The sequence below is a fragment of the Piliocolobus tephrosceles genome, chromosome 15 (genome assembly GCF_002776525.5).
Source record: "Piliocolobus tephrosceles isolate RC106 chromosome 15, ASM277652v3, whole genome shotgun sequence".
NCBI lineage: Eukaryota > Metazoa > Chordata > Mammalia > Primates > Cercopithecidae > Piliocolobus > Piliocolobus tephrosceles.
This window is the reverse complement of record NC_045448.1, coordinates 31,891,906-31,916,874: the sequence shown is the minus strand read 5'-3', so window position 1 is coordinate 31,916,874 and position 24,969 is coordinate 31,891,906. Positions and strand designations below refer to the sequence as shown.

The following is a 24,969-nucleotide window of genomic DNA, read 5'->3' as shown; positions in this document are numbered from 1 at the left end:
TTGATTAATGAGAATATTTAAGAATAATATATACAGATTTAAAATGCTTTTTAGAGAAGTACTTTAGCTTTAGGGACAATAGGATACTAATACCATCATTTACTGTTAAGCAGTAGTAACCATAGCAGATGATGGATACCTTGACTCTTATTTGTTTCATGACTACCTGAAATATTTCTTTTGACTCCTTCTTTTGACACCTTCTGAACAGCATTGTTGTTTCTTAAAATTTATTAAATAACTTAGTATATTTTTAGTTTTGATAGCAGGCCAAATTACTGTTCTTAAGTGATGATGAAGATTTTATGAATTAGCTACTAAAAATCTGTATTCTATTGGAGGAGCTATATGTAAACTTGAAGTAAATAGCCTGAAAATTATAAAGGTTTGACTGAAAGTCTTTATTTTTTAAAATTATTGCCCTTTTACCTCTGGAAATAAAGATATCATAGCCTTATGATGACAGTATACAGGAATTCCAATGTACACAAAATGTAGCTAACTTAAATCTTGTCTGCCATGCTGAAGGGATTTATACATATACTTTATTTTAAATTTTAAAATTTCAGGCATGTTTATTTTGTTTTGTTAATTTATTTTTATTATTTCCTTGGACCAGCAGTTTGACCTGACAGAGGCATGTTTATTTTGGAACTACTTTTTTTCTTCAGGTTTTTAGAAGCTCTCAAAATGATCTAAAATTTAATGGAATTAATATTTTAAACATAATAAATTCACATCATTGACATATTTCTGTAAAATATCCTGTAAATCAGATTATTTATCTAATTTCATTTTTGTTTTGATTTGCATTTCCTGTTGATCTTAAGCATGCATATGAAGACATTTATATTTTCCTTTTTTTAAGAGACAGGGACTCACTCCATTACTGAGGCTGGAGTGCAGTGGCACATCATAGCTCCCTGCAACCTGGAATTTCTGGGCTTAAGCAATCCTCCTGCCATAGCCTCCTGAGTAGTTGGGACTATAGGCACATGCCACCATACCCAACTAATATTTATTTATTTAGAGACAAGGTCTCACTCTGTGGCCCAGGCTGGCGTGCAGTGGTGTGATTTGGCTCTTTGTAGCGTCTACCTCCCAGTCTCAAGCGATTCTCCCACCTCAACCTCCCCAGTAGCTGGGGTGCCTACCAGGTGCCTACCACCAAAGCCCATCTGATTTTTGTATTTTTTGTAAAGATAGGGTTTCACCATGTTGCCCAGGCTGGTCTCAGACTCCTGAGCACAAGTGATCTGCCAGCCTCAGCCTCTCAAAAGTCCTGGGATTACAGGCATGTGACATCGCACCCAGCTTTTTTCTTTGTCTTTTTCTTTTTGTTTTTTTTTTTTTGTAGAGACAAGTCTTGTTTTATTGCCCAGGCTGGTTTTGAACCCGTGGCTTCAAGTAACCCTCCTGCCTCCCAGAGTGCTGAGATTACAGGTGTGAGCTACCGCACTTGGCATGTATTAAGATTTGAACTTTATGACCTGGAGCCTTTAGGTATCTATTAAAAAGAGCTATAAAAAAAGCATAAGAAAACAAAATTATTTTTACAGATGCAAATAATTTGTTTTTTTTTTTCTCTTCGTTTGTCGTTTTGCTCTTTTTACAAATTCTTAGTGTATTATCTTGTTTTTGGGCCATTTGGATTTGGATTTTTCTTTTTTTCCTTTTTTTTTTTTTGGTCCTTTTTTGTTTTTGTTTTTGAAGACAAGCTCTAACTCTGTCACCTAGGCTGGAGTGTAGTAGCACCATCATGGCTCACTGCTGCCTCAACCTCCCCGGCTCAGGCAGTCGAGCACAGATGCGTACCACCACACCTAGCTAAATTTTTTTTTGTAGTTTTTTGTAGAGACGAGGTTTTGCCATGTTGCCCAGACTGGTTGGAACTCCTGAGATCAAGTGATCCACCCTCCTTGGCCTCCCAAAGTGCTGAGATTACAGTCATGAGCCACTGCACCTGGCTTGGATTTTTCTTAAAAGGAATTTCAATTTATTGTTCTAAACACAGAATTTTAGAATATAACTATATTCTTACCTAGCTTAGGAGTATAGTAAATGTTGATCCTACTGTCTTTTTTTCTTGATGTGCTATAGTAATCATAATTTCTTTTCTTTCCTCTTTTCTTTTTTCTTTTCTTTTCTTTTCTTTTCTCCTTTCCTTTCCTTTCCTTTCCTTTCCTTTCCTTTCCTTTCCTTTCCTTTCCTCTTTCCTTTCCTCTTTCCTTTCCTCTTTCCTTTCCTCTTTCCTTTCCTTTCCTTTCTTTTTTGAGACAGAGTTTCTCTCTGTCACCCAGGCTGGAGTGCAGTGGCGCAATCACAGCTCACTGCAGCCTCTCAACCTGCTGGGTTTAAACAATCCTCCCACTTCAGCCAGCCAAGTAGCTGGGACTGTAGACATGTACCACCATACCTGGCTAATTATTTTTAGTTTTAGTTTTAGTTTTTAGTGATGGGGTTTCGCCAAGTTGCCTAAGCTGATGATACTTATTTTAATTTTTTAAATAACACAAATAATTTTGGGATTTACTCATAAACAGTATTAAATATAGCAGAACAACTCTAACTTGCTCTCTATGACCGTTGACAGATTTTTTTTTTTTTTTTTTTTTTTTTTGGAGACGGAGTCTCGCTCTGTCGCCCAGGCTGGAGTGCAGTGGCGCGATCTCGGCTCACTACAAGCTCCGCCTCCCGGGTTCACGCCATTCTCCTGCCTCAGCCTCCCGAGTAGCTGGGACTACAGGCGCCCGCCACCTCGCCCGGCTAGTTTTTTTTTTATTTTTGTAGTAGAGACGGGATTTCACCGTGTTAGCCAGGATGGTCTCCATCTCCTGACCTCGTGATCCGCCCGTCTCGGCCTCCCAAAGTGCTGGGATTACAGGCTTGAGCCACCGCGCCCGGCCGACAGATTATTTTAATACTCTAGTTTTCATTTCCTTATCTGGAAGAAGATAGACTTGAACTACATGATCTCTAAATTGTCTTTAAATTCTATCAGTTTGTAAGTCTTCAGTTTGTTCAAATCAACTCTACCAATGTGTTAAACCTTATGCATATGTTTTAGTATAAAATTATTTGGTCTAAAGTATATCAAATATTTTAGTAAGGAATCTGGATATGAATGTATAAATAGAATATGTCATGTAGTTTATTTTATTAAAGCCAAATGTAATGAATGCAAAGTTCGTTACTTAGTGTGTTTATCATATGTAAACTTACCTTAGTTGCTACTTTAAATCCAATTATTGTCCAATACTTTTACCTTTAGAATTTTATTTGGATTTTAATGTATTGTCTTCTCTTTTGGCTTCTTGATGTTTTCATTTCAGTTGATTAACTCTCCTTTGACTTTTTATTCTGAGGTTTAGTTCTCAGTTGCCCCTTTTTCTGGCTTTGTCTCTATAGCAAATGATTAATGATTGTCAAAGCAAATGGTTAATGGGTATCTGCTATTTGTCTGGTACTCTGTGCAGTATTGAAGACATAAACAAGAGAAAACATAGTCCGTGACTTAATGGAAGTTAGAGTCCAGTGGTTGAACATACTTAGAAACAGCTATTACAATATAGAAAGCTGAGAGACATTTAGGAGGTAAAATGAAAAGGACTTTAGGGATTAATTAGGTGTGTCATGTTAAGGGAGTGGTGGGATGTGGGATGATTTCTGGCTTCTGTGTGTACATAGATGTACACACTAATACAGGGAATATAAGAGGGACAGATTTAAAGAAAAAGATGAGTTCAGTTTTAGACATGGCTTTTGTGTTGTTTATAACTGCACTTTTTGATACTGTAGCCACCAATTACATGTATTTATTGAGTATGTGAAGTGTGGTTATACAACTTGAGGTATGCTGTAAGTGTAAAATATACACTGGATTTTGAACATGTAGTATAAAAGGAACAAAAATATCTCAAAAATAATCTATCTTGATTATATTATAAAATGATACTGCCAGATTGTGTTTAATAAAATATCTTAAAATAAATTTTACCTGTTTATTTTTTAAATATGGATACAATAAATTTTAAAATTACATATATGGCCTGCATTATATTTTTATTGGACAGTACTGGTTTAGAACATGAAGGTAGGTCTGGATGGAGATAAACATTTTGAAATTATTGATCTATGAGGAGTGGATGGGAAGAAAGGATGTTAATGCCATTGTTCACAGAGTCAATCTCCACAAAGAGTATAAGGAGTAGGAACAAAGCGGGAGTTAGATCAGATGGACATACCAGCATTAAGTGGAAGAGGAGATAAAGAAGAGTCAGTAGAATTCTGCTTAGAGAGAACTGAGAACGAGCAATATCACAGAGAGGATGAGCTTTATTTAGCAAAGGGGGAGGAAGACTATCAAATGCTGCACAGAGGTGAATTAAGAACCTTGCAAGAGCAGTTTCAGTGAAATCAGGTTAGAAGGTAAATTGGAATGAAGAGGCAAAAACCAAATGTGAAAAATTGTTCTCTACTAGTTTTGAGTATGACAGAAAGGAGCAGTGTTTAAATGTTAACTGATTTGGTAGATGAGGAGATCCAGGGAAACACAGTCAAAGGAGGAGTTTTTAAAGATGGGAACTATGAAATTACTTCAGAATTTCCAGTAACATTAATTCCTAATTTGAGGTCTTAGAGAGATTTGACTTAAGATTATATCACCTGTATGATTCTCATTTCTCCCCAGTTTAACCTTTCTTGTCTTGTATTTTATTCCTTTAGGAAAGAATCTGTGGAATGGCTGTATATATGTGAAATATAAATTATTAATGTTATGCATGTAAATTTTCCCCTGTCATTAAAATTACCTTTTTTTTGGTTAAGTAACCATACGGAAAATAATTTTGAAAGATACTTCAGTACTAAAAATTTTCAAAGTAAATAAAGTCTTCTTGGACATGGTCTTTAGCAAGTTTGTACTAAATTTTATTAAAAAGTAATGCTTTTTGCACCAAAAATGTAAGAGTAACTCCTGCCAGAACCACGTTTTCAAACACCATACATAATTTCTACTTGGATGTCTTATAAACAGCTCATACTAAACACATTCCAAACGGAGTTCCTGATTCTCTTCCCACCAAGACCTGTTCTACTCATAGACTTTCTTAATTCAAATGATGGTGGTCCTGTCCTTCCACTTTCCTAACTGGTCTTCTTAGACCTACTCTTGTGTTCGTCAGTCTCAGGTAGCTTAAAGTAGGAACCAAAGCAATTATTTTAAAATCTAAATCAGATCATGTTACTCTTCTGCCCCGTATCTCCTGTAAAATTGCCCCCTTTCAGTCAGAATAAAAGCCAGTGTCTTTACAATGGGTAGGCAAAAAGGACCAATGTGACTTGCAGCCCCCAAATGTTAAGAGCCCTCCATCTTCTTCCTTTTACTCTTCTTTCACTCTACTGTGGACACACTGATCTCCTTACTGTGCCTTGATAATGTCAGGTATGTGCCTAGCTTAGGGCTTTTGCCTGTTTTGCACTTGACTGTCTCACTTACCTCAAGTCTGCTTAGCTTTCACCTTCTCAGTGGGGCCTTCTGACTACTCTATTTAATTTTGCATCCTACATCCTACCCTTGCAGCATTCTCAGTCCACTGTACCCTGTTCCACTTTTTCTTCTAAAAAACTAAATACTTAACTACATTTCTGTCAATCAGGATATTTGTTTTGTTCACTGATGTACACAAAGTGCCTAGAATAGTGATTAGAATGTAAGTAGGTGGTCAGTACATATTTTTCAAATGAATAAATTAATGGATATAATCTTCCTGTATGCAATTTGAAAACATGACTCTCCTAACTGTAACATGTAAAGGAAATAAAAGGAATTTATAATAAATATGTATTTAAGAATGTAAATGCCCAGGCACAACTAAATTAGAAGGTACAATGAAGTATTCAAATGTTTATGAATAGTATTATTAACGTAAAAACAGCTACAGATACACACTTACACAGGTATGTGTTAGTGACTGAAATTACTAAGTGCAATTGCTAGTGACTTGATTTTCCAAAATGGTGAACAATTCTTAGTAAACTTGTAAACAAAACAAGTACAGTCTTCCCTCACTTTGCATGATAGTTTTATTCCTGGGAAACTCATTGTATATTAAAATCAATGCAAAACTTATTTCTGTTTGTATATAAAGTGGAATTAATGTATGGATAATTAAGGCTGTAGATATTCTGTAGTTTTATGGATGGAGAACAGTCTTTGTGTATGAAACTGTCTTGTGTCAGCATCCCTGGAATCCCACTGAGTCCCAATAGCATCTTCAAATTATTATGACAGCCAAAAAGCGTGCATCATTTTCCATTAGGCTCCTTGGATGAACAGCTGTTCATTGACCTTACCCTGCTGTATTTTTATTCTAGGTATTTATTACTGCATGACTTATTATTCATTTGTGATCTGTCTTGGGGTTATCTCCCTCATTGGATTATATAAGCTTCATGAGAACAGGGACTTTGTCCATTTTTCCATCCCAGTGCCTGTCAGTGGGCACACAATATATACATTTGTTGAATGAATGAGAATGGATGGGGAGGGTGGTGAGAAATGAAGCTTAAAGACTCTAGAACAGCTATCTTGAAGAATCTTAAATAGGGAAGTGATAAAGTTGGTTTTGTATTTGAATACATCATATGGCTGCAGTGTAGCAAATGGGTTGGAAGGAGGCTGGAGGAGATACATGTAGACCAGTTAGATAGTCCAGATGAGAAACGATGGTAATTTAAGGTGGGGTGATGGTGGTAGAAGAGAGGGACAGAAATGTATATATTCAGTGTATTTCGGAGACAAATTGATGATGGGACTTGGAGGTGGATTGAGCTTGCAGGGGTCAAGGAAATGTCAAGGATGACTCCTAAATTTTTGGCTATTCTGCTGGTTGGATGGTTACATTATTTAGGCCGTAAGCACAGGAAGAAAGGACCAAAATTTTTTTTGGTGGGGTAGGAAGATCATAAATTCTGTTAGGGATATGTTATGTTTGCTATTGCCTTTAAGACATCTAAGTAGAGATGTCAGTCAGGTCGACATTTGGATTTTCATTTTGCCAATTATTTTTGAGTACGTATACATCCTGAGGCGTTGGTGGAGATACAGCAATAAACAAACATGGTTCTTACTGTCATAAAACTTCTAATTGGAGGAGATACATGTTAATTTTAAAAGGTAAGGAAATATATTAATTAGTTTCAAGTAGTAATGTGTGCAGAAAATACCTAAAACCGTAAATGATGGTAAATGATTGGAGGGCTTGGATTGAGTGGTCTGAGAAAGACTGCCTTGAGGATGAAAATTAAAGTGAGTTCGGAATGATAAGAAAGAGCAAACCAAGTAAAGATCAGAGGGAAGAGCATTTTAGACCGGAGAAGTTGCCAGTGCAAAGACCTTAAGTTCAGAAAGAGGCTGGTGTGTTAGAAGAACAGGAAAAAGCCAGTGTTGTGGGAGTATGGTGCATAAGAGTAAGAAGAGTGGTGTGTATGAAAGAGGCAGGGAGCTGATAGTATATAGGGTAATAATTGAGGGTAAGAACTTCATATAAATACAATAGGAAGTGAGATGATATAATTTGCATTATTTTTAAGGTCAGTCTGGTAGTTGTGTGGCAAATGGATTATACAGGAGGGTCAGAAGTAGCAACAATGGGGCTGAGGGTGGTGGCTCACGTCTGTAATCCCAGCAGTTTGGGAGGCTGAGGCGGGCGGATCAGTTGAGGTCAGGAGTTTGAGACCAGCCTAGCCAACATGACACAACCCCCTTTCTCCTAAAAATACAAAAATTAGCCAGGCATGGTGGTGCATGCCTGTAGTCCCAGCTACTCAGGAGGCTGAGGCAGGAGAATCGCTTAAACCTAGTAGGTGGAGGTGAGGTTGGAGTGAGCTGAGATCGCATCATTGCACTCTGGCTCTGGGGACAGAGCCGAGCCTCTGTCTCAAAAAAAAAAAAAAAAAAAAAAAAAGTAGTAGCAACAACGGGCCATTGGCAGAAGTTCAAGAGAGAGATGATAGTAACTTGGACTGTGGTGATGTTGGTGGAGATAGAATGAAGTGGATGGAGTTCAGATCTTTTCAGAAATAAGAGTCAAAAGGACTTTGCTAATGGGTTGACTGTTTTGGTTTGGAGCTCAGAGAAGGCTTTCAATCCGACTAGAGATGTAAGTTTGGGAGGTCTCAGTAGATCATTAAAGCCAGGACAGAGATGAGATTGCTTACTACAGTAATCATTAACCCTGTCATTGCAACAGAACTCAGTTGTGGAACTTTGTTGAAATTTGCTGAGACCCTGTCTCAAATATTGAAAAATTCTGAATAAATATTGAGTATTTGCTTCATATTAATTAGCTTGAATTTAATATTTGATTTTAACATTTGGACTTGGAGTTTATTTCTGTGGTCCATTTGTTGAGATATTTTTATTTATATTTAGAATTTTTAAATGGCTCATAAGTGTTCTATTTTATTAGCATACCGTTGATTCAAATTCCAAGTCAATTCTGGGATTTAGAATACATGGGTCAAAATAATAAGAATGGTTAGCTCTAGACGTAAACTTAGGTGTGTTTATATTACATGTATATATATGTACACTTGCTGTTAGGCAAGCTTAAATAATGTATTGTCTTAATTGATTAATCAGATGGTGAATGTACTTTGGCGTATTTCTTTTCTAAGAGATTATTTTATATTATAAATAATTTAATTCGTTTGAGAACCAGTATTTTAGTTTTCATATGTGATCTTTTCAGACAAAATATACTTGGATGGTTCTCTGCATAAGCATTATAAAAATGTTAACAATTTTGAATTGCAGTAATAAGTATACATTTTGAAAGTTTGATAGAGTAAAAAGAAGCTAAGTATAAAATTTTAGATTACATCTGTTCAAAATTAGCATGTTAATTAAGTTTTGGTCCTTTTTAACTGAAAACTATTACCAAATATAGTTATTACAAGGCTACAAAATAAAACCATTTCTAAGTTGCAAAAGAAAAATAGCTATTCTTCTTATTGCACAGTGTTTATATATCTAGCACTTGAATATTTTAGAAATTAATTATGTGAAAAAACACAAAATATAGCATGAACTACCAAATGTAGTTGGGAAAAATTATGTAACTTAGCATAGGATATCTAAACTCTGAAAGTCTTGTAATTTTTTTGGCTATAGACCAATTTCTTTGGTAATTAGTGCTTTGCAATGTCAATAATTACTGTGACTAAAGCAGAACCTATTTGGAGATATTGATCTTGTAAACTTTACTTACTTGAAATATTAGTCATAGTTATTCTATGAGATGGTCATAGGTTATCATTTTTATTATACTACTTTTTTGGGTGTAGACCAGTGTTTCATTGTGGACATTGGCAAATTATGATTCGGCAAGGATAATCTGAAAATGTCATTGTATTCATCTGTTATAACTTCTTTTTCTTTTAAATTTATCATTTACTTCATTTAATTTGAACATGAACTACTTTTCTTCCTTCCTACTATTTTAAAAGTGAAAATTGTTCCTTTGTCACCTCATACTTCTTTCTCTTGAACCTAAGCCAGTAGCTTCTTAGTAAGTTTTATAACATCGCTTGTAAGATAGCCATTTATTAGTACATTACTTAGCAGTGCTATTTTTAAGGTGAGTTTTTTCCATAAAACTTTCACTGTTAACGATTTTCTCTTGATGCCTCTTAAAGAAACTAGAATATTTCCTTTTCCTACCCCACGTCACTAAATGTGTACTTATCTGCAAATATAAATGTATATCCTTTAAACTATAAACCCACAATTTCTAATGATTTGATAATGTACTGTTAATTATGTGGTTGGAATGATTCTAGTTTTTATGTCATAAGTGCCTCTAAAAGTTTTGCTACTCCTTTGCATTTATTACTTTTGGGAGAGATTTACTTCTGGGTGATAATTTTTAGATTGTCATTTTATTAAATCTAGGCAAACTTTGTTAAAGAGGGAAGATAATTTGTTGTCTTATCAGAGTCCTGAATTTGAGCTTTGTCAGTTAATACTGCCTATTTAGTTTAGGGTTGCCACTTGGAATTTGACATCACAAACATTCACCGATTACTTGAAGAGTCGACACAGTGATAGATTGGTTCACTCCTTAAATTTAGGGAGTTCACTTTCAATTTGTGGATTTCTTTCTGAAACTTAAATTCCTCAGAAACCTGTATCCTTGATGGATGGGCTTTTGGTGTTTATAATGTCTGCCTTATCTTAGAGCATCTTAGAGCTGAATGAATAGTATAGTGACCCATTTCACTCCTCCGCATTAGTCAAGTTTATGTGAACAATCAAATTTTCACTATCCTAGGCCTTAGGAAGCTCTCGTTGCCTAGACTTTAGACTCACTGATCATATCTTCTACTATTTTAAGAAATAAAACAGTAATTCAGCATAATTGGGGAAGGATATTCTTTTTTCATCTTCTTGGACTTTTGCCACCAACATTGAACTAGCATTTCTGTCTTTTTGGAATTTTCCTAATAGTAATCTCACAGCTGTTAACATAAAAGCATAGGTATATCTAAAAGTGTATTCGCCAGTATTCTGTATTAGTTAATAATGTTCCATTTCTAAATTTTATCATTATTGCTTTTGTTTGCCTACTTCATGAATTTTTCAATTAGAGGTTCACCTATGAGAAAAGCCTTAGTTTTCCCCTCTGTCTTTCCTTATAAAGACGTACCTCTTAAAACAACACTTGTGTCAGCTAATTAAGTATAATTGAATTAATTTTTGCACTAGTAGGTTTATAGCACACTTTAATTAAAATTTCTGCACATTTAATTTCTTAACTCCTATCATATCAATTTTTTATTTTCCCTCTTGTAATTTAATCAGTATATCTTCATTTTTAACTGTTTACTTACTAGTATCTTTTCTGCATTTAGTCTCCTGTTTTTCTATGTTAGGTTTTCTTGACCAGTTACTTTGAATTCTTTGTCTTCTGAAATGTGATCATTAGTTTTCTTCTGTTTAAATTCATATCAGTTAAATGTGATGTTTGTTCTGAATGTGCTTTGAGATTTTAATATTGAAATGTACATTAGAATCTCAGTGTCACATTATTTATTAATAAGTGATTTATATTTAAGGTAAGCTGTCCTAGATAGACTTCATTTCGGAGCATTAAAAGTTCACCTACAATATGTATGCAAGTTGTAGCTATGTAAGTGTTCAAAGAATTGTTAGTATGAGTCTTGTTATACTCTAATACATCAGAATAGTCAGTGAGAAAGAGTCTGCAATTAGAAATTTAGAACCAGGACTTTTGCCTGTTTTGGGCCTCTGTTCATTTAGCTCTAGGGGAGTTATATCTTGATCATCCATTATTTATGGAAGAGATTTATAACTCCATCTCTGCATTACTGCCATCCATTCTTGGGTTAGAAATGTACTGTAATGTTTTTGGCATCAGAATTATGATATTATTTATATTAGGTTTAACTTTGTGTATGTGTGTCTGTGTGTATGTATATGTGTTTTTGTTTGTTTTTTGAGACAGAGTCTTGCTGTGTCCCCCAGGCTGGAGTACAGTGGCACAATCTCGGGTCCCTGCAACCTCTGCTTCCCAGGTTCAAGCCATTATCCTGTCTCAGACTCCCAAGTAGCTGGGATTATAGGCGTGTGCCGCCACAACTGGCTAATTTTTGTATTTTTAGTGGAAATGGGGTTTCACCATGTTGGCCAGGCTGGTCTCAAACTCCTGAACTCAGGTGACCCACCCGCCTCAGCCTCCCAAAGTGCTGGGATTATAGGCATGAGTCACCTCATGCCTGGCCCATCTTAGGTTTAACTTTTAAGTTTGTATTTCTCTGAGCTTGTATACCAAGTGTCAGTGGAGAGTGTTGACCTGGAAGCACCGTGGTTGGCAGGGAACAACCAACTTAGCATTACAAACTGGTTGTGGACCAATCCGAGAGTGGCTGATTGATGTGCAAGCAATTCAAAGTTGATTGCACATGTATATGTCTATGTTTCAGAGAGATATATATATGGAATATTGATAATGTTTGTGAAGGAGTTGAATATTCTGAAGGAAAGTTTTTTTATAGAATTAAATTTTGATGCTGCCACTATAAAATTTGTGTGTTACCCACTGATTATCATTTTCCAGATGACTTTTGGTTTTAACGGATGCTTATCTGATTACTCTTGGTGCTTTTAAACTGTATATGTTTTTTTAAAATGTGAAATAAAAACAAAAACACAAAATAACCAGTTAAGTCCCTAAACCACCATTTAGGTTTCTCCCAGAGAGTATGAATTCAGTTTATTTAATAGAAAGTGTTTTAACTGAGTAAGAAAATAATATAATTGATGTATGTATAATCAGCTAGCATCAATGATTTATTTCCCCGACTTGGTGAGTTAAAGTTGCTATATATTAATGAGTTGTAAATACATTATTTGAATGTATTTGGAGATTGTAGAATTTAGTATAAACTAATGTTCAAGTCATAGTGGTTGTTTTTACAATAGTCTGACAAATTTTATTCTGTATTAAGATGTTGAAAACAAGGCATTCTAGCTTAAAGAATAAAGAGATAAAAAGCTTTCCTTTATTGTTAATCTTGTTCATAAGAGATCTGTGTTGTAGGCTGAGTGCGGTGACTCATGCCTGTAATCCAAGCACTTTGGGAGGCCGAGGTGGGCAGATCCCTTGAGGTCAGGAGTTCAAGACCAGCCTGGCCAACATGGTGAAACCCGGCCTCTACTAAAAATACAAAAATTAGCTGGGTGTGGCGGTATGTGCCTGTAATCCCAGCTACTTGGGAGGCTGAGGCAGGAAAATCGCTTGAACCCAGGAGGCAGAGGTTGCAGTGAGCCAAGATCCCACCACTGTACTCCAGCCTGGGTGATAGAGCAAGACTTCAGCTCAAAAAAAAAAAAAAAGATCTGTGTTGCTTAAGCCTGCCTTTATTATGAGCTTTCAATTAATTAAAATATGTTAACTTTTTTCTTAATTTGTGGTATTTTTTTCCCCACAAACCCAGATTATTTAATGCTGGTGATTTAAAATACCTTACATGATTGATATTTAAGTATATGTTGTGGCAACAGTTCAATTACAATTAACTCTTGATTTTTAATGCCAATAACAGGAAGAATATAACGGATACGGAGAAAATAGCCACAAAGTAAATTAAATTTTAGGTTTCATATACAAATTTTCACAGCAGATTTACTTTTGTGTATTCTTTCTATGGAAGAAAGATATTATGAAATGTTTGAGGATTGTCAGCTGAATGACAACTGGTTAAAGTAGTATAGAAACATACCTGGGGTTTGGAGAAAATAAACTGGGGATTAAAAGTTTTCTGTTAGTAGAGAGTTGACTATAATGGTAATAGCTTTGGTGAATGAGTTTGATGTTTCACAAGGTTTATTTAATCTATTTTCTTTGTGTCTCCCTAATTGAAGAATTATGTTTAAGTAACAGTTTTAAAATATAATTAGGAAATAATAAATATTGTCCTTTTTCTTTTATTTTTTTCTTCCTCTTTTTTTTTCTTTTTTTTAGGGTATGAGTATTATAGAACAATTAGACCCTGTATCTTTTAGCAATTACTTGAAGAAATACCATAATACTATATGTGGAAGACATCCCATTGGGGTGTTATTAAATGTAAGTATCCTTAGGAAGCCTTGACTTTTAACATTTGGTCATATAATATTCCAAAATATCTCATTATCATTGTGATACAATGGCATCATTGGTTTTATGTGCCTATGGTCAAGTTTCTTTTTAGTATCTTTAATATAATTTGGAGTTCCATTGCTTTTGGTGGCTTGAATAAAGTTATTTATCATTGGAATACAGTTCCATACTTTCTGTTAAATACAGAAAGTTATTTAGAATAGAGACCCACATTTTCTCTTGACTCTTAGTTCCAATATGCTCTTTATAAATACAAACCAACATGACCTTTTAAGAGATATATGGTCTTACTACTTTTTTGGTTTTATTTAGTGGTCTAGACTCTATAAAAAATAAATGGAAGATTCTGCTCTTAAACTTAAGATGTTCATAATGTGATAAAGCAAGACAGATGATGTGTGTTTTTCTCATTAAAACAAAAACAACGCTTACTTCAGTTAAGGAATGATAAGAGTCAGAAATTTTGGTTAGCTGGATTTTAGAAAGAGAAATAGTGTTATTTTTTTCTTCTAATTAGGAAAACTACTAATTTTCATTCAAGAAGAATGAAAATATGACATTCATTAAGAAAGAAGAAAGTGTATACTCAGGATTGGGAGAGGAAGTAACAATGGGCTCATTTGGAGAGGCAGGGAAATAATGGAGAAGATAATATAGTCCAGAATAGACTAAGGTAGTCCTTAAGTCCAGTATTATTTTAATGTGATTTGAAAGGTAATATATAGTGAGTTTTTAGGAAGGGTTTTTCTTCTAAACTGTATTGATTGACTCAAAGAAAAGCTTTTCAACTTAAACTAATTTTTGAAATTGAAGCTAAAATAAACTGTACTAATTTCCTAAAATCTTAATTGAATCAAATAAAATTTTTATTATGAAGTAAATGCTGAACCAATCTACAATTAAAGTAAAAATCCTAGCATGTACTTTTTAGATCTGGATTTTAATTTATATACATTTCAAATTTAGTCAAAGTCAGATAAAGACTCTGATGTCTTAAGACAGAAGTGGCCAGGGATTTGGTTTATACAGTGAAGAGAATATATTTAAAAAGTTAAAAAGAGTTTAAAAAATGGCCTTATTACAGGGAGAGGGAGGGTAAATGATGACTGATGCTTAATTATCAAGAAACAAGATTAGAAGTTATTTGAGAGAATGATAAGGAATTCTTTTTTATTTTTTTTCTATTTTAATATGATGCAACAAGAGAAAGTCAAGAAACAAAGGAGCAAAAGAGATATCTAGGCTTCAGCTGTGAAGTGGACAAAGTCAAACCACAAACACATTGAGTGCCCACTTTTTTATGTGATGTGTGTCCTAACTAAATTTTTCTTTTTTCTAGGCTATCACAGAGCTCCAGAAGAATGGAATGAATATGAGCTTTTCCTTTTTGAATTATGCCCAGTCAAGCCAGTGTAGAAACTGGCAAGACAGTTCAGTGAGTTATGCAGCTGGAGCACTCACGGTCCACTGAAGCTCTGAATCCTCAGGGATGCCACCTGCACATTCTCATACTCTGTCCGGGGTCCCAGCCTAGCCTTTACCAAGATACTGGTCCTGGTTTGGGGGGATTCTGAAACCTCAAACTAATAGAACTTTCTTCTCTTTTTTTCTAGTAGGTGTAGTCCTTCCTTAATTTCAACTCATTAAAAAATGCTTTATAGTTTAGGGCAGTGGAAGGAAGGCTGGCATCAAAATATTTTCATCAAAAAAGATGACAATGTAAAGGCTCAGTTGTGGCAGACAGTTTTTTGAAAGTAACTTGTAAAGCATTTACCATATCCTAAATTTGCACTCTTTGCAGACTTGTGCACATATATTCCGCTTTCAGAATAGTTTTGCAAATTGTACACAAACAAACAAAAAGGTGGAAGCTTTTTAATAAAGAAATTGCATTTATAAATGATCTGTATTAGAATATAATAAATCTCCAGTTATAGTCAATTACTACCCATGTTGTACAACAGATACCTTCTATTTTAGTTGCTAATAAAGGGCTACACAACTCAAAATAGTCTGATTTAAACTTATTGCTCTGTGGTATATATGAAAATTGTTTTTGATTAATTCCATCTCAGAATTTTTGTTAAAAATGGTAAACCTCAGCTCTTATGTAAAAATATATTAGGATGTATTTTATATTTTATATATTTATATGATTTTTTAAAAATCAGAAATTAGAATCATATAACCTTAAAGTTAACTTTTTAAATTACATGCAGTTTGCCTTTTTGTCTGTGACATCCCTTTGTGTCATTACTATATTGTAACAGAATATATATTCAAGATTGGTAAAAGGACGTAGATGCAATCCTTGACTTCAAAGATCATGTTTGATAGTCTGCAAATGAGGAAACATTGAAGAGTGTTCTTAGTGTTTTTCAAATCATTGCAGACCATACACTGCTGTGCTTTTTTAATGCTTTAAGCAGTTTGACTCTTTTACTTGAATTTTTAGCAAGAGATCATTAACATCATCAACAACAACAAGCCACTGGATTTTCTTATGGTTACACCATTTTTTTGTCATGATTTTTGGTGCGGCTCTTCCAACTAAAATAATGGTATGGTGTTGTATTACTTTCTTTCTTTAGCATAGACCAATTCTAGTCACTTTGGCCAAAAAAAAAAAAAAGATATAATTCATTTAATAATTCAGTCACCATGTATGTACTGCATTATTCCTATTTTAACCTAACACTGAGTGTCTACATTATACTAGAGAAAGTGTTTATATCTCCAGTGTTATGCCAGAGTAGCACAATTTTTAGATGCCTTGCACCAATTTTATTTAAAGATTTACGTTTCTTATTTATTGAATATCAACTTTCTATGCTCGAATGAAATAAAATAATGTTACCTTTTAGATTCAAAGTTGCCCACCTATGTATGTGTGGAAAGTATACTCTTACACATTAGTGATTTATTTTCCATAATTTAGATATACTTTTGAGTATGATTAATATTTATTTCTTGTTTAATATGAACTATAAAAATTTTAAAATTGACAACAGTGCGTTTTTAAAATAATGTTTTCTGAGTATAAGACTAATACGTGATTATTATAAAAAATTTGAAAAATACTGAAAAGTTATAAAGAAGAGAAAAAGTTATCTGCAATCTCACTACCCAGAGATAACCCTGTTAATATTTTTCTGTATTTCCTTTCAGTCTTTGTCTATGCTATTTCTATGTATGAGTGTGTGTACATGTGTTTGTGTGTGTGTGTAATAACAAACTTGAGATTATACTGACCATATAGTTATGTACCCTGTTTTTTATAACCTAACTTCATAAATATTTACTCATGTCTTTGAAAATGTGACTTTTAAAAATGGCTGCCTGATATTCTATTGTATGAATATGCCACAATTTACTTCTCTCTTTGGATATTAGGTTGGTCTAATCTTTAACCATTATAAATAATAGTGAGATAGACATCCTTGTTTGTAAAATTTGATCTCTATATTAGGCTCTTTCTTTATGATATACTCATGTAAATGGAGTAAGTGGTTTAGACAGTGAGAACTTTTTAGGCTCTTCAAAATATTTCCAAATTACCCGTTAGAAAGATTGTGCTAAATTAACAATATATGAGTACCCATCATTCTGCCCCTTCAGTATCATTATTTTTTGTTGATCTTTTACATTTGGTTAACATAACAACATAATCGGTTGTTTCTTTGATCATTCTGATAAGAGTTGCTTTACAGTTAATCATTTTTGTCTTTCTATAATTTTATAGTTGATTGATTTTTAAAAAGACAAGAGGGTTGCCTAAGTTGGGTGGACTATAGTACAAGTATGGTTCTTGCACTTTTAAAACTCTAGAAGCTGGACACGATGGTATGCACCTGTAGTCCCAGCTACTTCGAGCGTGCAGGCAGGAGGATCACTTGACAGTTTGAGACCAGCCTGGGCAATGTGGTGAGCCCCCCAAAACCCTCTAAACAAACAAACCTGCAGAATATGTAAGCATCACTCTATGCTTTCCTAGAATATCAGCATACCTGGTCATGAGGTAGAAAGAGTTCCAAACTGATGATTGAGTGTTGGATTCTAGTTCTGTTTCTGGCCACTAGTTAGTTCTTTGAACTTAAGTGTTTCATGTCATATTGAAACTTTCTCATTTGTATAATGTGGAGGGATCTCTTAAGTGCTTTCTAGTTTCAAAGTACTTTGATATTGTGACTTTATTTTTTAGAGGTTCCAGTGTCATTTATTTTTAATAGCTACATGAATAATGTAGAGATACTATCTTTTGATTTCAACTTCACACAGATGGAAACGAAAATCTTGTTATTTAACACAAAAGGAAATTTAATTTACATTATTTAATGCAGTTAATATTACCTAAAATGTTGAACTTAAGCTTTTCTACTTTAAGTGCCTTTAAAATTTTGTATTTGGAATCTAAAATATAAAGGAAATTCTTACGTAGCTCTATACAGTTGCTTCTTTATTATATAGTTTTGAGTGTTTTGTAGCAACTTTTTTTTTTTTACCTTAGATTTCACAGAGCAACATATTCATGGATTCTTCACTATTCTGCTAGTGAATCCTTGAGAAATGTATGTTAAAGATTAGCTCACTGAGCAGGTAAGTAAGTGCTCTGTCTTGGGTGGGCAACAAATCTTCATACAGAGTAGGATAAAGGACTTCAGATATACCGATATTTGTGTTTAGATATTCCCATTTGGATGACTGGTGTTCTGAGCTAGTAAATGGTTATTGTTACATATCTTAAATATTGCTTTGGTAGCAAATAGTTTATTCTCTGAGATTATAGGTTGGTAAATGTTTCTGTAAAAGACCAGATAGTAAATATTTTGGGCTTCACAGGCCATATAGTCTGTCCTAACTATTTTCCTCTGCAATTGTAGCACAAAAGCCACCATAGACAAATGTGTAATCAAATGAATGTGAATATGTTCTAATAAAAGTTTATTTACACAAAGATGGTGAGCTGGATTTGGCCTGTGGGCCATAATTTGCTGTCTCCTGTCATAGATGGTGTCGTTTGTAGTTCAAAAGTTGGCAAATAATCTAAACTGCAAAAAGTGGTGGTAAGTTTCTGCCATCACAATCCTCTCTTAATTTGATGTAGTCAGATTGACTGGGTTGGAGTGTTATTTAGGATCATAAAGGTAAGTGGGAGATGGGTATGGGAAACTAAGAAGTCTTGGAAATTAGTGTTAAATAACTTTGAAGCCCTTTTATTTGCTGGAACCCATTGAGAGGTTTACTTTGCTGCAATAAACTAATTAAAAAAGTGATCAATGGAGCTTGTGATTGGTTGTTGCAAATTATTTAAATTATTCCAAGTGCTTGGCTACCTAGATGATAGCAGAAGCTAGATCAGATGAACCTCTTTACCTGAGTATTTTAGGACACTAGACCAACATTTTTAAAAAGGATTGTGAAATATAAAACTTAATTTTGCCATGTAAGGACTTTTGAAAAGACAACTACCATCTTCCATTACCAGTTTATTTTAAAGGTGACTCCCAATATTTACGAAGGACTTAAACTCAGAGTAATAGAGTAATTTAACTTGAATAACTTTAAGTTGATGAAAAAATTACTACACTGGTATTTTCTCATTTACTCTGCATCATTGAAAAATTTATCAAGTGTTAGTACCTAAATTGGCATTTGGGAAGTGCTATAATACAGTTGTTGAAAAACCTAGTGTACTTACAAAGCTGATATTGATTAGTAGATTAATAAGCCACATGTACACTGTTACTGAGATTTAAGACTTTTTTATTGTGTTAAATTGTAAGTGCCATGTATTAAAGGGGACACAAAGAACTATAGTGTCTATAAGGAATGATAAAAGCCTTCAGTAGTCTAGAGAGTGAGATGTGGTTGAAGAAATTGGTGAGTCTTATTTTGGAGAAGGTAAGTTTAAAGATAGGGAGTTTTCTTCAGATTGAGTGACCTTCATGTATGAGAAAGAATAGTATTCTGTGTTGTTCTAGGTAGCAAAACTGTAAGAAATGGGAGCTTCTGATTTTACATTGGATGTTCTCTAATGAGAATTCCTTCCTTCCTTCCCTCCTTTCTTTTTTCCTTTTCCTTCCTCCCTTTCCCCTCCCCTCCGTCTTTTTCCCAGTCTCTCCCCCAGTCTCGCTCTGTTGCCCAGGCTGGAGTGCAGTGGCATAATCTCTGCTCACTGCAACCTCTGCCTCCCAGGTTCAAGCAATTCTCCTGCCTCAGCCTCCTGAGTAGCTGGGATTACAGGCGCCCGCCACCATACCTGACTAATTTTTGTATTTTTAGTAGAGACGGGCTTTCGCCACATTGGCCAGGCTGATCTTGAACTCCTGACCTCAAGTGATCGGCCCGCCTCGGCCTCCCAAAGTACCTTTATTACAAGTGTGAGCCACTGTGCCCAGCCTCTTTCTTTCTTTCCTCCTTTTTTCTTCTCTTCTCTTCCTCTTTTCCTTTCCTTTCCTTTCCTTTTTCCTTTCCTTTCCTTTTTCCTTTCCTTTCCTTTTTCCTTTCCTTTTTCCTTTCCTTTTTCCTTTCCTTTTTCCTTTCCTTTTTCCTTTCCTTTTTCCTTTCCTTTCCTTTCCTTTCCTTTCCTTTCCTTTCCTTTCCTTTCCTTTCTTTTCCTTTTTTCTTTCCCTCCTTCCCCCCCACCCCCGTTCTCTCTCTCTCTGTCTCTTTCAAGATGGGGTTTCACCATGTTACCCAGGCTGGTCTTGAACTCCTGGGCTCAAGAGATCCACTTGCCTTGTGTAATGAGAATTTCTAATAATGAAAATTTTACTGTGTCCTCATAAAAGCATTAGAAGTATTTAGATAAAAGCTAGATCAGTGATTATCAAAGTAGGGTCCCTGGACTGTCAACATCAGTATCACCTGGAGATGTATAATTATGATCACCAAGCTAAAAAAAAAAGCTAGTATACAAATAAAATGGAATGTATTTGTATAAAACTATTGAGAAGTTATTTTTAAATCAAAATTGTTTTTGGTCATTTAACACTAACTTTAAACACAGAGATTATGAATTGATGATTATTTCTTAATTGTTACTAGGGGAACACTGGTGCACCAGTTACTGGGGAACCTTAGAATAATTAATTATTCTGTTTTTGTTAAAACATTTAAATATAGGGCAGAGTTCTACCATTTCCCAAAATAAAGTTGGTCTTTGAATGAATGACTCAAACAGTTTCTTCTTCAATCTAAAACACAGTCATATCAGTTAGCAGAAAAGGAACTTGAAGGACTGTGGTTTTTTTATACCTATTAATGTCAAAATATTAGGATAACCTGGAGCAGCTGTCACATAAGATGTTTTCCTGTCTACTTCCTGTTCTAGTACCCCATCACATACCAGTAAATACAGCTGAATGGCCTTGCATACTGTCATCTATGGCTATGCTATACATTTTGACAGAGCTCTCTCAAGTAATGCTGATAACTGGAACCTCTACCTCTTTAAAGTCACTGTTGAGGATAGATTTGTTTGCCCATCCTGTCTTCAAGTATTCATTAGTACCATGTAAAGAACTTTGGAGTTTCAGATTTGTCATTTATTCTAGGGTTCTCTGATGATTCCAGAGTGGTTTACATCTAGGATGTGTCACATTTACTGTGTGTGTGTGTGTATGTAACTGCATGCGCACATGCATTTAATTCTAATGCAAATAATGCAAAGTTTTGGCAATCACTCTATAAAAATAATGGAAAGAATTTTAAAAGCCAGTTTGATTTTGAAAGGTATGCTGTAATGCAGTTGTTTTTTATTATTAATTGTAAATTATGTTCAAATGAACATTTCTCACTGCAAAGTTCAGTTTGTAATTTTATTAGATGTAGTCATATTTTCCTTGTCATCCTAATAATGAAACCAAAGAGAATCTAAACACCGTTATTAAGCTATTGAAGGCCAAGTGAGGCAACTATAAGCAGGATTGAATTCTGATCTTTAAATCTGTCTTTGTAAACTTTTGAAAATTTTTAATATTTTTGTCTGTGATACTTGAATTACCGAATGTGATGTTACTTTTTAGTAGAAAGTATTAAAACAAGATGAAAACAAAAATTAGATCATACTGAGTTTTGCGAGTTTTTAAAAATTAAATCCTTAGACTTGAATTTGACTTAATAAAAGTATTGTTAACTATTTTATAAATGGAAGTTTTTTTCTGAGAATTTTTTTTTTCATTTAAAATTTTTTATTTGGCCAGACATGGTGGCTCATTTCTGTAATCCCAGCACTTTGGGAGGCTGAGGCAGGAGGATTGCCTGAGTCCAGGAGTTTGAGACCAGCCTGAGCAATATAGTGCGACCTTGTCTCTATCAAAAAAATAAAATTAAAATTAAAAAATGAACCAGGTGTGGTAGCATGTGCCTGTAGTCCCAGCTACTCAGGAGGTTGAGGTGAGAGGATCACGTGAGCCCAGGAGGCGGAAGTTGCAGTGAACTGAGATCGCACCACCACAGACTCCAGTCTGGGTGACAGAACAAGACCATCTCAAGAAAACAAAATTATTACCAATTTGAATTTAGCACAGAATAGATATTAAGTTGCCGTTTGTTCAGTTTCAATGAATTGAATTTTGAAGCAAGGAGAACAAAAGATAATCTTCATGTGAACTGTTTTCTAAAGGTCAGGAAAGCATAAACCTTTTCAATGGAAGCATCTTTTAATTGGCTCTTTTCATTTTCAGTTTTTGATTATGGAAATCATCTTCCTCAGTAATTTTAAAGTAGGGTAGAATTTCATATTCCTAGGCTGTATATATGATGCTAAATGAAATAAATGGTAATGTAAGTTATCTGGTACAATTGAATCCGTTGGCCCATGATTTGTAGCTCATATTTGGCAGTGTTCTATGGCGTTTACCATTACTTGAAGGTATTGAAAAATTTTAAAAAGTTAAATAAAATGTGCTTTAGCTGCATGCCCAATGACATGTCCGGCCAACTCTCAAGTGAAAAGATATTTATGGACTGTTAGAAATTCTGGACTAGAATCTGTTTACAGCTTTGCTGGTGAGTTGCTATTGGTTTGCTAGAAGGAGTCACTGTTCATTTCTAGATTAGAGTTTATTTCTTTATCAGTGTGAGTTAGAATTGAATAATATTACTTCTAAGGGTCTTTCCACCTTTGACTTTTTAGGACATGAATGAAAACACCTTATTTATTTAACATTTGTACTTTAACATTTTTAAATCTGATTCACAACATTTCCCCTGCTCTCTTAATCTCAAAGATTACAGGCCAGACTTTGTTACCTTAATTTTACTGTTACAGTACATGAGACACATACAAATTTCATAACTTCCTTTTGTTTAGCTAGTTAGTATCAGATATAGGATAAACATTCAGTTCTTCTGATTTTTAAAATTTATTTTGAGACAGTCTTACTCTATTACCCATGCTGGAGTACAGTGATCTTGGCTCACTGCAGCCTTTTCCTCCCAGGCTGAAGCTATTCTCGTGCCTCAGCACCCAGAGTAGCTGGGATTACAGATATGCACCACCATGCCCAATTAATTTTTGTACTTTTAGTAGAGGTGGGGTTTTGTCATGTTGGCCAGGCTGGTCTTGAACTCCTGGCCTCAAGTGATCCACCCACCTCGCCTCCCTTAAGCTGGGATTACAGGCATGAGCCACCAACATGTATTTTAAATATGGTAGAGTATTTAAAATATGGTATAGTATTTAACTTTTTAAAAGAGTAGATCAAGTAGAAAGATTTGTTTCTAATAACTACACAGTAAGAGTAGATCTAGTAGAAAGATTTGTTTCTAATAACCATACAGTATTTAACCATAGGGTGGTTATATGAGTGACTTAAGGACAAAACTGATTATCTGTTTTCATTGAATTGATTTAAAACATGGAATTTAGTTCAACCAAAATTGTAGATTATTTTGTAGTTGGACCCAACTTTCTCATTTTTTACCAGGGCTTATTCAACATCGGGAGCAGGATTAGGCTTGCCTAACATTGATTGTAAGGATGAGTTTAGTTTCTGGATAATTTTATCAAAGAGTATTCTGTGATCTTTGTTAAAACAATTTTTTTGTGTGATTTTATTAAATATTAAAGAATATGGAATTTATAAATTGAACAAGCTCTACACTAAGTTGATTACATTGTTGTAATTCAAAAAATGAGGAGGATATGCAGTCAATTCTGAGTTGGGTTCCTCTATGGAGTATTCTCTTTGAATTTTTTGTTGCTTTTGTCTATGTTTCTTACTTGCAGCTTTGATAGCATGTTTTTAAAATTGGAAGTACTGGTTTTTATGTTTTCTAAGAATTGATGTGGAAATACGTATCAGTTTTCTTGTTTCTTTTCCTGTGTAAAAATTGTGATTTAGTGTCTCAAGTATATTTTTTATTTATTTGGTTTTTGAGGTGGAACATAGATTAAATTTAAGGAAGCTTATAGCCTATTTATAGAATCATCCTAAGATTAGCGTACACAAGCATTTTCCCATAAGAACAGATCATTTAAAGAATATATTTAATTAGTTATCCTGGGTTCGGTGTGGTGGCTCACGCCTGTAATCTGAGCACTTTGGGAGGCCATGGTGGGCAGATGACCTGAGGAGTTCAAGACCAGCCTGGTCAACATGACAAAACCCCATCTCTACTAAAAATACAAAAATTAGCCAGGTGTTATGGCATGCGTCTGTAATCCGAGCTACTCGGGAGGCTGAGGCAGCAGAATCACTTAAACCTGGGAGGCAGAGTTTGCAGTGAGTCAAAATGTCTCCAGCCTGGGTAACAGTGTGAGACTGTGTCTCAAACAACAACAACAACAAAGAATAATCATCGTCATCATCATCATTATCATCATCCTGGTTGTAAAGTAACATCTTTAAACATATCTTGCTCTCTATATTTTACATATCTATGTATATAGATATATATTGGTGTAGATAGAGTCCATTTAGTTACCTTGTTGTACCTTCAGGTTCTGCTATGTTCTCTTAAATATATGGCAGGACATTTCTTGACCTTTGAGGTTGTATTTGTTAGAAATGGTCAAAGATCATCTGCGTGATTAGATTGGATAATAAGGTTTAAGGTAGGAATATGTTAGTTATAAAGAATTAAGTTGCCTTTTCTCCTGGGACATACGTGCTTTAAAATGTCCCCACCCCAAAGCGCCACAGTGGCACACTGAAATAAGCTTATAGTCTAAGTACCTGTTAATATCACTTGTACTATTGAAAATTAATCTTGTTGCTTTTTAGACATGTTATATCCAGATAACTACCTAATTTATTACTAAATTCATAGTTCTTTG

General features: G+C 34.5%; 1 protein-coding gene across 5 annotated transcripts in view; it reads left to right on the top strand.

The window, feature by feature from the left end:
* MEMO1 (mediator of cell motility 1) overlaps nt 1-15,694 on the top strand; it is a 146,280-nt gene extending 130,586 nt beyond the window's left edge. For 2 of the 5 annotated variants that reach the window (XM_026454747.1, XM_026454748.1), the window contains exons 8-9: nt 13,548-13,652; nt 15,025-15,694. In XM_026454747.1, the coding sequence (XP_026310532.1) occupies nt 13,548-13,652; nt 15,025-15,156 (237 nt within the window). In that variant the 3' untranslated portion in view covers nt 15,157-15,694. Of the gene's footprint in view, nt 1-13,547; nt 13,653-15,024 lie in introns of those variants that run through there. The other 3 variants (XM_023217308.3, XM_031934152.1, XR_004228478.1) reach the window with 2 other exon arrangements.
* The last annotated feature ends 9,275 nt before the right edge of the window (nt 15,695-24,969 follow it).